This window comes from Aptenodytes forsteri, unplaced genomic scaffold (assembly GCF_000699145.1).
Source record: "Aptenodytes forsteri isolate BGI_AS27 unplaced genomic scaffold, ASM69914v1 Scaffold277, whole genome shotgun sequence".
NCBI lineage: Eukaryota > Metazoa > Chordata > Aves > Sphenisciformes > Spheniscidae > Aptenodytes > Aptenodytes forsteri.
Window position 1 is genome coordinate 539,255 of NW_008795561.1, and position 13,623 is coordinate 552,877.

The following is a 13,623-nucleotide window of genomic DNA, read 5'->3' on the forward strand; positions in this document are numbered from 1 at the left end:
TAATATTTCATTACACATACGTCATCAAACCTCCAGAAAGATATTTTGGTGATGTTAGGAGGAGGGCAAAAGGATTGGAAGACGCAAAGATTAAGTCACTTTTGTAGATTCCATCTGATCCACAAATACTGAGAGGTCTGCACAGCAGCAAAGTGAATAAAGAAAAAGCTGTGTTCTTGGAAATGAGTATAACTACTTGAAAACACCTCTGAAATAAAGCTTATGTTTCAAGTTCATAATTTGAAATAGAGTTTTCTTCCAGTTTCTGTTAAAATCAATTTACTGTTAGTTTAGAACAAGCAGGTTTTTAAAGGTCCTGACCCCTGCGGTTGACTAACAAAAAAAACATCTACAGGATATGGTCTCAACCGTCCCATTCTCCCCAAAGTTATTTTTCAGAGCTTCATGGTGCTACTAGAGGCACAACTATCATGTACAAAAGATTTGAACATAACCACATATATTACATTATTAAAAAAACCCGCATCCATGCTTACAAGAAGAGATCTGGGAAAGCACACTTCCAAATGCTGTTCTGGGAATCTCCGTTTCCTGCTGCAACGTTTCCAAGAAACTGGAGGCTACAACGAAGAGCTGAAAAAAACCCAGAAAATATATTAACAGGAATTCAAAGAAACACTAATAAATGTCATATAAATGGCAAACTTTTCAAGATGACAGCTATACGCTGCAGAATCCATCTCAATTAAGCTCTGGGTGCAGTATTTTACTGTTACTGTACATAAATATTTGTTTTCTCTTCTAATGCAAAGACTATTACAAAGTATTCTGGAATTATACCCAAAACAAATAAATTTTTTTCCTCAGTTAGACTTACATGAATATCAAACATTGGTTACTGGTGATTACAACAACTTATTGACTCTGCCAAGGTTTAAGACAGATTGAAATCAAGGAAAGCTTGGAGCTACAGTTCACACAAACTAAAGCAGACCCATACTGAAGCAGTGGCTGCAACATGGCAGCAGCCATTTTGCCTCTTCCGGATCTGAGGTGGCTTTCGTCCTCGTATTAAATTAACGCAAATAGGCCACCTGTCATCACCTGAACTCTGCAAAAGCAGCTCTGCCTGCTACTAAGAGAGCTCCCCAGACACCCTCCCCAAGCTGGCCAGAGACGGCTTCAAAATTTTGTTGCAGCAGGTAGAGCCAGAGCAAGAGAACTGAATCTGTTCCCTCACTACCCACAGTAAATTCTATTTAGCTGGACATATCATTATATAATATGATGATGTGCTCAATACTTTCTGATTTCTATACCAGAAAAATGAAAGTCAGTACTCCAAGTAACTTTGCCTCCAATTTTAACACTTAATTCAATACAGCAGATTTCTTCTATTACTACAAAGGATTTATTCCAGCCTCCTCTCAATACAGACTTAAAATATGGGCAGATGATATTTCATCATACAAGTTAATATCCTAGAGCCCACCAAAAGATGTAAATTCATGAAAAACAAGAGCATGAACCCACAGATCTCACAAAATTAGAACACTTCTTTTGGCCCTATTGACAGCTCTCAATAGCCTGGCCCTTATTAATAGGTTGGCAAAGAAACTTAAAATTAAACGTTAAAATGCAGTTTAACAGATATTACAAACAACAGCCTATTACAGATGGAGGTGGCTGATATTGCCAGGCTCTGAAAATATAAAATTAGGCCTCTTTGAAAGGTGCTGTGCCAGCTGGCAGCCAGATTTCTTACAGAGGTCTGGGCATATGTCCTCTGGGGAACAAACAGAAAGCAAGTCTAAAATGAAGTCACTTGGGCTTAGGGAATAGTAAATTTTTTTTCCATGTATATTTTTCAAGCCCAAAATATATATGTCCTCTCTATAATGCATTTTGAATCATCTTCTCCTTTATGCTTTAGTTCTCAAGATCTCTGTTCCCTCTCCCTGCACATCTGCACTTTTTTATTATTTTCTGCCCATCATTATGCTTCCGCTTCTCTCATCCATCTGGTTCCCATCCTGCTGACTCAGAATTTTTCTGAAGGACAGCAAGCATGGGCACGCGACTTTTCTAACAGTCATTTTATGGAAATACTTCCCTGCTAGAAAAAACAAGGCAGTAAATCCTAGGAATAGGGTATTATTTCTCTTGGTGAACTCCTTACCTGCTCTACTATGAGAAAGATCTCTCCAAGAGACATGAGGTTAGTTGATTATACTCCAATCTTTACCTGAAATTTGCTTGACCCTTTTCAGCTATCAATTACATTTTGGTCGTTAGAGAGTAAGCTGTTAAAAAAATACTACAGACTAGGGGAAAAAAAAAGTTAAAGATCTTTTAAAAGTTGCCACTCTTACTGTAACAATGATGAAATGCTATGAACACATTTGCAGTACGATAATAAATATCTACAAATTCTCCATTAATCACACACTGGAGTCTTAACATTTGTGAAAGCAGCCAACACTGTCCTTGTCCAATCATAATGTCCTGAACAAGCAAAAAGGATCCAGGAAAAGGTCACGATTCTGTGGAGGTACCATGGAAAAAAACAGTTTTATTTGTAAGTGCTTGTTTTTAACCAGGAATGGTTAACATTTTTCTTTTAATTAGAGGACACAAATCAATATATGGGCAAGCAGATAATCTGTGAGACAAAAGCAACTGTATCTATCCACAACTAAGCAGAAAAAGAGGATGTCTTGATAATGCAACATCTCCCCATGCAAGTAATCTCGTGTGATGAATCTCTGCCATTCAAAAGAAAGATGTGATTCTACAAACACCTGAGGTAATTGAGCTACGCCAGGAGTACAGATTACACACAACAGGACCTAGCTCACAAACTCTCCAATCAATTCATGTGCTCTGTCACGACTACGCTGCAACTGCTGCACTGCTTCTGCAGTGCCTGAACTCCTTTTCCCTACAAAAAAAAAAAAAAGGAATTCATATTACAAAAAAATGTAACTAATTTCAGAGTACTTAGTGAGATGCCAGGTCAATGACATATGCCAAATACGGTTCATACACTGCAGTGAGAATACCTATGTTTTGGCTTCTCTGATCACAGATCTACCTTTGAGAAGCTGGGTCTGCTGGGAGCTGATGAGATTCACCTGACCAAGTAGGACAAGAGGGTCTTCACCAACAAGCTGGACAGACTTATATGGTGAGACGCCACCCAGAGTACTCCATCCAGCTCTGGGGTCCCCAGTACAAGAAAGACATAGACTTGTTAGAGCAAGTCCAGAGGAGGGCCAAGAAAATGGTCAAAGGGCTGGAACACCTCTCCTATGAAGAAAGGCTGAGAGAGTTGGGGTTGTTTGGCCTGGAGAAGGCTCCCAAGAGACCATATTGCAGATTTTCAATATATAAAGGGGGCTTATAAAAATGATGGAGGGAGACTTTTTCCCAGGGCCTGTAGTGAAAGGACAAGTGGCAACAATTTTAAGCTGAAAGAGGTTACGTTTAGATTGTATATAAGGAAGAAACTTTTGATGATGAGGGTGGTGAGACACTGGAACAGGTTGCCCAGAGAAGCTGTGGATGCCCCATCATTAGAAGTGTTCAAGGCCAGGTTGGATGGGGCTTTGAGCAACTTGGTTTAGTGGAAGATGTCCCTGCCCATGGCAGGGGGGTTGGACTAGATGATCTTTAAAGGTCCCTTCCAACCCAAACCATTCTGAGATTCTATGTGCTATGTCCAGCAGTCACAGATGGAAAGTCAATGATGAAGAGCGGCAAACAGCACTAAAAGTAATTATAGCACCACAACTAGCTCATCACAGCATGTTCTCTGAATCACATCACAGTAGTATCTGCATGGTTATGCTTAAAAAACCCCCCAAACACTCCCCCCCAAAACCCCACAGGTGCACCTGGCAGTCTTGGAGTATGCAAATGTCTCACATGCAGTGTTTCTCTCCAAAGATGATTCCAGATAAAATGTACTAGCCTAGCACCAAGCTACCAAGTGACAGTGAATTTTGATATAAGCATTGGAAATCTATACTTTGTTATTGAGGCTTTAAAAACAAAACCCCCAAAAAAATCCAACTAGAGCTGTTTATTCACAGCAAGGTATGCATGTGTTAAAAAAATGCAAATGCTACAATAAAAGTGAAGCATTGCATTCCCAACTATGGAAGTCTCAGCATTCAATTTCCATGTTTCTCTTTTTTGTTTTACCTCTATTGGACTTGACTGCTGCAACATATGATTCAACTATGCTTAGAAATCTGTAGAATACAGACACTGCTTTTCTCCTCTCCAACTTCATTGTCATTACAGCAAAAGCAAGAAAAGCTAGAAGCCGATTAAGACAGACTTCATTGCACAGTATACCAGCTGAAACCATTTTGCCATCCATTCAGTAAGGCACGTACTTTCTGAAAAGGGGAAGAAAAAGAGGGAGAGAGGGGGAGAGGGGGACTATTTCATTTTTTCCCTGAAAACTTACAGATCTTTATGAAGCTAAAAATAATTGTCAACCACTCTTTCCAGCAGCATTAGCTAGTATTTGGGAAATACAATTATAAGAAAGTATGTCTTTTCCATAGGACTGATTTATTTAATATCTTAAGTCTATCCCCTAGCTGCTGGTGTCTATAAGCACTGACTTTAACAAATAATTCTGTAGCTATCGGCACAGCTAAATTTTAATTTAAAAAACGTTACGCTGTGTGTGGTCAACAAGACTATTTTTAACCTGATGGTCAACCACTGTGAAATTACATGTACTAAGATGTAACTTCTGATACACAGATCGACCCTAGAGCTGAAGAAATTTTTCCCCCCATTGAGATTTCAATGGTTCCTATAAAAGCAGGATGTTCTTTAGCAAATGCAAATACTCAGATTACATGTTGCTTTCACAACCAGCCTGCAACGGGTTATGGAGAATTTTCTAGGTTTGGCAAAAATAACCTCTTTATACAACAGGACAACATGTACAAGGGGAAACACTGACTCCTCCTAATGAATTTTGGTACCTAAATGTTTGTCTACACGTAAACTGATCTTTTAAAGTTGCTCAATGCCACTCATGCAAAAGGCAAAGCAGCCATTACTTTATGGCCCTGCATGAGGATGGCTTAAATGCACTCCAGCAGTTCAGTACCTTCAAGATCACAGCTCCATTTGTTCCTTTCAGTCTCTTATGATCACACACTAACTGAACCAAGCTCTAGCACACACTTTTCATTTAACAATTACATTGCAGTACTACCCAGATGGTCTGAAGGACACATGCGAACCTTTCACAGGCCTGACCCTGCGTCATGCTCCTCACGAAGATGTAATTTCACACAGTGTCATTTGCAGAATCAGATTGTGTATTAGATAAAAACTTAATTCCTTGAAGTTATTAGGGCAAAGATTTTAAGCATTATGGTTTAAAAATGCAATACATTGTTTCCTTCTGCTTTACATGGTTAGATGATAATATTTCCAAAAAATTTATTAAAGTTCCAGTACTAAAGTTAGAAGAGTTTATTGCTGGTAAGCCTCTATCAGCATGATTAACTGCAATTTCTCCCCCCCAGTATCTTTCCTGATTAGATTGCTACACGCAACCATTATGTTATTACACAACATATTTTGCTGTAGTGTATATTATTTAAATGTTTATATTCATACACATTTTTACATCTTCCTTACAGAACATGAGTTTTTTTCCTGGTGGATAATCAGACTTATCTTTCAAACTCCTACTACAATTTCTCTAGTCAAGAACAGGAGCCTGTGAACTTGCTCACCAATCACTTTGAAAAACCTTGACCTCAGCTGCAGAGGCTTACAACAGTCATAAGAAGCTATTTCCATTCTTTTTATTTGGGGCAGACAGCACAGAGATAGTTATAAGTACAATCCTTTGCCTTTACTGGAGTTACATAGAGATATAAAATAATTCCAACCAAAGCATGTATGAAGCTGTAAAACATCACTTGCCAGACTGCAAACATAAGGCTAGCAAACTTGCACATCTCTCTCTAATGCTTTGCTAACCATTAACTATGCATGAAAGATATAGCTGGTGTGCCTCCTCTACACTGGGGGCATGCACAATGGTTTACAACTACTTAGACCAAATCACAGCCTCCCGACAGCCTGTACACCTTTTAAGTCGCCTGTGAGCTTTGCAAATCCAAATCGTGGACTGCAAGCCATTACACAGACCACCTTTGGATGTTTGTAAACAATGGCAGAATGTTTTGTGATATATTGCCATCCCTGGAAAAATAAAATCTTCAACTCAGCATAAGGTGTAGACCTCTATTACTATAAAATGTTAGTTTCCACCACTATCATCCGGTCATTGACTTGTTTCCTTGTGGCTGCAAGTTAAAGCAACTTCCAGTCATAAAAAGAGTTATTTGCCTCTTCACCACCATGAATCATACCACAAATACTGATGAAAATGTATTTTCCTTGGAAAACAGTCTGTCTAGACTACTCAAATTGAATGTACAATACATATATGGGCTCTGTCATTTAAAGTTATTAAAACAGTGCTTAGTATTTTATTTCTGTAAATAAAATGAACGTCTAGCTACCGATTATATTTCTGCCTTGATCATACTGCACTTGCTGCAGTGCAGACTAGTAACCCATTTTTACCATCTGTGGAATACCAAGAATGTCGTGTTTAATAAGTTTCTGTTCCCACTCCTCATCTCCTCCACCTCCAAAAGAAAGTAACACTCTTAATTTTTTTTCTTTCCCTTCAGAAATGCCAACTCTAATATTAACAGAACATTATGTGCAGTTACTGGACAACCATTCTGTCCTTGGAAGATAAATGTCTAGGCAAAATATCAACACTTTGTTCTTACTAAAAAGGAGAACTTGACTCAAAGACAAGAAAAATCCCCACCACACTATTAAAAATGTGGAGTTACAAGTGAATTAGAAGAGAGCCGGAAGAAACCATCAGACCACTCATCAAATTAGCCTCTGATGCAAATTAAGTTCTAATGAGATCTCATAATGGTAGATTCAAAAAAAATTATTTGTGAATTTACTAGGAAAGGAGTCAGTTTGACAGCCCACTGCCTGACATGAGATCAGTTTCATACTGATTCTGATTCATACAGCATCAGCAATGCTTATTAAATACAGTAACAGGACCATTCTCTTTATCTTCTGGTATTTTAATTACTTTCTAAAAATAAAACGATGCAAACATCATGTGTTCATTTCTTTAATAAATTATCTATCAGAAGTCTAGAGGCATAATAAATGGGACTCCTGTTATATCCCACAAGTAGCAAAAACACATGCCTGAGATTACTCTCCTATGTGAAGTAAAACACGTGTAAGTGCTTGCAGACTTGGGAACTGCATTTATAAGCTTCCTGCATGCATTAGGATGTAAAATCTTTTTCTTGTATCAACCTAAAAGTTGAGCCTAAATCTAACAGACAACGTCTCTTTAAAGACCCTGCTCTAGCAAAATCAGCAAGTTTGAAGTACTGGGGAGTCTCAACCTGGACTTAAACCATGCCAGGAAACCAAGAAAAATAACAAAAAGGACTGGCCACCCACTATGCGTTATTCATGGTATCTAACCATATGACACACTACTACATGATACCTTGTACACGTCTGAAAAAAAAAAATTATTAATATGTAAAATACTAACCAAGATTCTGAGCAAATTTCTCCAATTATTTTTGATGGCATACTGTGGATGTTGTTTCATTTAAACCAAAATTTCCACTGAAGTGCTTATATTTTCCCTAGAAAAGCTAAATGACCTTTTTCTGTAAGTCTGTGGAAAGGATAACAGACTTTTTTTTTTTTCCTTTGGACCATTTATATTCTGTATCTGGCTAATTATGGATCATGGTCCTTTTGCAATAGACAGAGATCAACCAGTAAACTTACATTTGGTATTTTTACTTGCATATGCACATTAACATACAGCAACAGTTTTAGCGTCCACGTTTTTGGGCAGTACCATTTATTTTTATTTATTTTTTTATATCTATAAAGGCAGCTTGCCTCTTCTCATTGCCTTGTTATGGTCCCCTCCGTACCACACGTGATGCATGTCCAGAGGATGGAAGAAAGGGAAAGACCTTGATGTCTCCTGGTACAAATCTTGTAACTTTTTCCTTTCTACACTGGCAATATTCCCTAAAATTCTATCTGAAAAGTGAAGGATAGGCATGAGGCATTTCTCTCCCAGCCCAAATCTGCTAGCAAAAAGGATACTGCAGATGGAAAGAAAGTCTTGTAGCTTGTGTCTGGAAAGCCACGATTACAGATAGCCCCCTCCTTTTTCCTTTTCCTCTGTAACTGGAGAGTCTGGAAGTTGTGTCACGGCAATGATAATCAAGAGGCTGGAAGAATGCCATGGTGAACTTTTACATAATCATAACTACTTGGATTTTGATCCAAACAGGCAACAGTTTACCTGAAGACAAGCAGATGCCTCACATTATTCTCTTTGCCTGGATCTTCCTCCAGTTCCTTTCCACCCCCTTCCACTCCACTTTCCATGGAGGAAGAACTATAGCACTCATCAGCCTCCACGGGAGACTCTTTAGTAGGGGCATTTCCTCTCAGTACACGTGAAAACAGCTAAGCTTCTTCTCCCTACATTAAATTTAGGATGCTCTGTCTTTAGGAAGCTCTCTGCATTAAAAGGTTTGTTTGCCCCATTCTTCCCACCTTGATCCTGGGGAAAACAAAAACAACCTAGATCTGGTCATATCCCATAAGAACATGATGTAACCTTTACAATTATTTATCCTTTATCTCTTCTCCTCCTTCTCCTCCACCCCAGCCATAAGACAGGGAAGAAGCATGTGACCTGCACTATGCCCATCATAGCCAATAACCACAGGATCTATTACAGACGGTAAATAATTGGCAAACCCAATTGATACCTGCCCTTTTCTGGCCAAAGTCTAGCTGCAGGTTATGAGATAAAGACTGGTTCCTCTTCCTGCCTTTGATGTAGAGGGAAGCTAGGAACAGCCACGAAGCAGCTGCTGTGAGTTAAGATGATCAGAATTATGATGCCCCTGCTCACACCAGAGCTGCCCTGTGCAACTGCCAATTCAGCACACAATGTCAGAGCAAAGTAAAAACACCGCAGCCTTTACATCAAAAGAAAAAGGTAGGCAACAAATTTTCCATCCACAATAGAACAGAATTTTTTTTTCCCCCCACACCTTTACAGTCAACCAATGGCGACCATTTTAAAATATACAGATATTTCTGCAAGTTTTGATTCACATATATTTATGTAGGTTAGAAACCTGCCTCATTATGAATCTTGTTGACATTATTTGCTGGTAGGGTAGGGGACAGTAAAGAGCAAGGAAGGAAGGAAGGAAGGAAGGAAGGAAGGAAGGAAGGAAGGAAGGAAGGAAGGAAGGAAGGAAGGAAGGAAGGAAGGAAGGAAGGAAGGAAGGAAGGAAGGAAGGAAGGAAGGAAGGAAGGAAGGAAGGAAGGAAGGAAGGAAGGAAGGAAGGAAGGAAGGAAGGAAGGAAGGAAGGAAGGAAGGAAGGAAGGAAGGAAGGAAGGAAGGAAGGAAGGAAGGAAGGAAGGAAGGAAGGAAGGAAGGAAGGAAGGAAGGAAGGAAGGAAGGAAGGAAGGAAGGAAGGAAGGAAGGAAGGAAGGAAGGAAGGAAGGAAGGAAGGAAGGAAGGAAGGAAGGAAGGAAGGAAGGAAGGAAGGAAGGAAGGAAGGAAGGAAGGAAGGAAGGAAGGAAGGAAGGAAGGAAGGAAGGAAGGAAGGAAGGAAGGAAGGAAGGAAGGAAGGAAGGAAGGAAGGAAGGAAGGAAGGAAGGAAGGAAGGAAGGAAGGAAGGAAGGAAGGAAGGAAGGAAGGAAGGAAGGAAGGAAGGAAGGAAGGAAGGAAGGAAGGAAGGAAGGAAGGAAGGAAGGAAGGAAAGGGCTTACAGAACACTGTATTTAAAGGTCCACAGAAATACAGGCATTACTGTTAATTTCAAGCCTCAACCAAAGTAACCAGAAACCATTCTAATTAAATAGACATCAGCAAACTCCCATTTCCTTTGTGCTCCGAGTGGATATCAGTCCACATTATAAAACCACTATGCATGTGTCATAAATCAGCAACATCTTGGCAGGCTGTACTAGAAAGCCTCCAAATTGCAGGAGCAAGAAAAAAAACCAAAACAGCTATACACACTGCCTAAAAGCAGTATCAGCAAATAGAAAAGGGAACCCCACAAGGCAGCCCATTGATCTACTAATTGTAACAACTTAAGGATATTAGCCCAGGTTAGTCTCTCTCCTAGAAGGAGCAGAATGATTTACATTGACTCTGAGGCAGTCACCGCCTCTGTCTCCCCGTACAGCAATCAAAAATTTTTTCCGTGAGTATTATGGAAAGGACAATTTTGATCATCAGTGCAACAAACACTGAACTGTTGGAAAGCACCAGCTTTTTTGTCACTATTCCAAAGTCTGCTTCCAATGCCATCCATGTCAACAGCATCAGACAGGTAAACCTCGCTAGGCAGAATCTAGTATCTAGTTCAAACTGTACCTCAACAAGCCACTGCAATAATACACTTTTATACTCACAGTTCACGGTAAATAAAGTAATTCAGCTCAGCACAGCTTAAATCAGTCACTGCAGAAGCAACAGGACTCAAGTAGGGAGTAAAGCCCAAGGTAAGAAAAAAAATACTATCAAGAACCACTGGATTCAAACTTGGTAGGACATTTTGTCCAGAGTTAGGAAAAGGTTTTTAAATAAGAGGGGAGTGTAACAATCTTCCATAGGACTAACAACGGGTGAACAGAGAAAGCTGGAGCTTACTGTATTTGGACACAAGATCCTACATTTGCCTGTGGTATCAAGGGTCTAGTAATGATGATGCAGGCCCTCCTCAAGCTTTTATTCTCAAGTTGGAAGCCCCACTACTACCCTCCTCTCCCCTTTTCCCGCCCCCCATTAACATAAGAATATGTTGCATTTAAATAGCATCCCTTGTCCTAAAGCTGCCCTTCTTCAATGGATCTGAACTTGGTCTCATCAAACCTCATTCCACTCCAAATGTTATGAAATGAGAAAAAGAAGTTAAGGCATGTGTAAAGTTTCCGTATTAATACCAGAAGTCACAGCCAAGCCATGTGTGTGAACACAGATGTGTCAGGCTGAAAACAATAGTTAACACTGGCTTTTACTCAAAACGACAGCTACTGCTGTATTACATAAATATAGTTTGCTATACTAGCCATGCAGGACATAGTTATTAAAAAAACAACCAGGAGAACGGCAGCAGTGCACAGTTAGTTGTGCCTGTACACACCACACAAGATTCAAAGTGTGGGAGTCTCAGTACATGGGGCAAGTGTTAACCACTGCAGATAGGGGCAATGCTACAGACACAAGAGCTAAAGAGAATTCAGTGTGTCCGAACTCAGGACAATTCATCGGTTTGACTTGCCTTAGTCCAGGTTTGGCTCTTTTCCTTCTGCAGACAGCTGAAAGAGGTGTAAAAGCTGGCTCCCTATTTTGCAGTTTCTGAAAAAAGGCCAAAGAACAAAGACCTGGAACAAAGCCCACCCAAATCAGAGTCTTTCCACGGCCTTCAATGGATTTTGGACCAAACTATAAGGACCAAGAGAACCTTCTCATCCACAGAAGGTGGCATCAGGTTGACATACTTAGGAAGGGTGAAGCTTGCACAGCTGTAATCCTTGCCGTAGATGTTATGAAGACAGACAGTTTATTAAAAAGCTGTGGCAATATTCACCAAAACACAGCACAGACAGAGCAGTTGTAAAGTTAAAACCGCAGTATAGGGCAGGATTGAAGTATTTTTACACCTGGTAACTTACCATCACCCAGCAGCAAGAACACCTAAGTCCTGTCTATATCATTAACTAGCAAAGGGGCAACTGCCTATTAGAAAACTTCGTACTTGCTTCCTAGCATAGATGTTTCTGGGAGATGCTCACAGTCACCTTTCAAAAGCACTCAGACTCACTTTCAAATAATAAAAAGAAACAAATTAAAAAAACCTAACGAGCTAAACACAAAGAAAGAAAAAAACCCAAACAACCCCAAATGGTACCAAGAGAACAAACCAATTACTTAAAACTTTCCTGTTTGGTAAAGTAGTAAAATGCTCTGAGCTATAATAATTAGGGGATAGCAAAACTCAAAGAAAACACAGGATTTTCTTAAGCTATGGAAACATGAAACCAAAATCCCAATACAAGTGCAAATAGCAGTTTACTTCTACCAGATAGTGTATCAACTGATTGTTAGGGCATACACTCTGCAAATGCTACAAAGACCATGAAAATCCCAATATTATTTTTATGGATTGGAAAAACACAAAGGCCAAAAACAACACCAATAACTCAAATAAAAAACTCACGCTTATGTTTACATAAAAGTTTGATGAGTATAATATATTCGTCACACTCCCACAATTATTCCCCAAAAATACTATAAATATTATTTTGACAATGTAATTATAGTTTTTACTTTAACAGCGGCAGCAAAGTACTGGCACCAATCCCCCATACAAAAAGCCTAGACAGACAAAGCAAAGATCACACATGGAAACTGGCAACTCTTAAGATCAGGGCTGTCCCTTATTTATATGACTAAAAAAAGTCTGTTTAAACTAGCATCTGGTTTATTTAAGCTGTAAAACATAAGTAGTTTAATTATGCTAACAGTAAGCAAAAGGAAACCCCAAATACAAAAATAAATGGAGATGAAGATTTTTAAATTCTCTTTTCCTCCAAGCAACTGAGGCATGCTCCTTTCATGCTGCTTTTTGGGAATTAACCCTATGAACTGTGGGTCCATTCAGGAACCGCTCTCTCCCACTTCCTCTCCCTTGAAAGACAAGCTAATATGAATATGAACTTAAATTCACAAATGTCACCTATTAACAGTTCATGATGTTTTGACACTGTATGACAAGTAAAACGGTTCAAGCTTTATAACCACTTACTCTCTCATTCCACGTAAATCAGCACGTAACATATGACTCACAACGAATCTGCAGTGTAATAATTTACAGTATTTGCTCACAAAAAAAACAAAAAAACAAACCACCAACAACAAAAACAAAACCCCAACAAAACAGATTGCCTCCTCCTCCAGAGATAAATATAGAGGGCACTGATGTGGGAAGAGAGGAAAGATTAACTTTCCTTCCTTAGTCCTATTGGTTTAAATTTAGTAGCCATTGTGTTTGAGAGTCTCCAGGATACAATTTAAAAGTTACCTCTTTTCCAACTGTAGTCACATTACAATCAAATCCATACAACCAAGCCTGTGTGGAGACACTTGTTGTTCAGACAGCAAAAAAGACCTCTGTTTATAGGCAATAAAACTTAGCAATGCTTTCCCAAATGCATTAGGTGAGCTCTGGATATTCGCTCTGCTATGATGTCTGTCTAGTAAAACTTTACTGTTCCATCACACTTTTCAGGACTATTTTAAAATATTTATGCCAAGCCACTCTCCATCATTTATCAGCAGTCCTGGTTATCGGGGGAGGTCCCGGACGACTGGAGGCTTGCCAATGTGACGCCCATCTACAAGAAGGGCCGGAAGGAGGATCCAGGGAACTACAGGCCTGTCAGCCTGACCTCGGTGCCGGGGAAGATTATGGAGCAGTTCATCTTGAGGGC

General features: G+C 39.5%; 1 protein-coding gene across 1 annotated transcript in view; it reads right to left on the reverse strand.

The window, feature by feature from the left end:
- ATXN10 (ataxin 10) overlaps window positions 1-13,623 on the reverse strand; it is a 108,145-nt gene that overhangs the window by 76,371 nt on the left and 18,151 nt on the right. Inside the window, exon 4 of the mRNA XM_009282234.2 lies at window positions 498-594. Within this exon, the coding sequence (XP_009280509.2) occupies window positions 498-594 (97 nt within the window). The remainder of the gene's footprint in view (window positions 1-497; window positions 595-13,623) is intronic.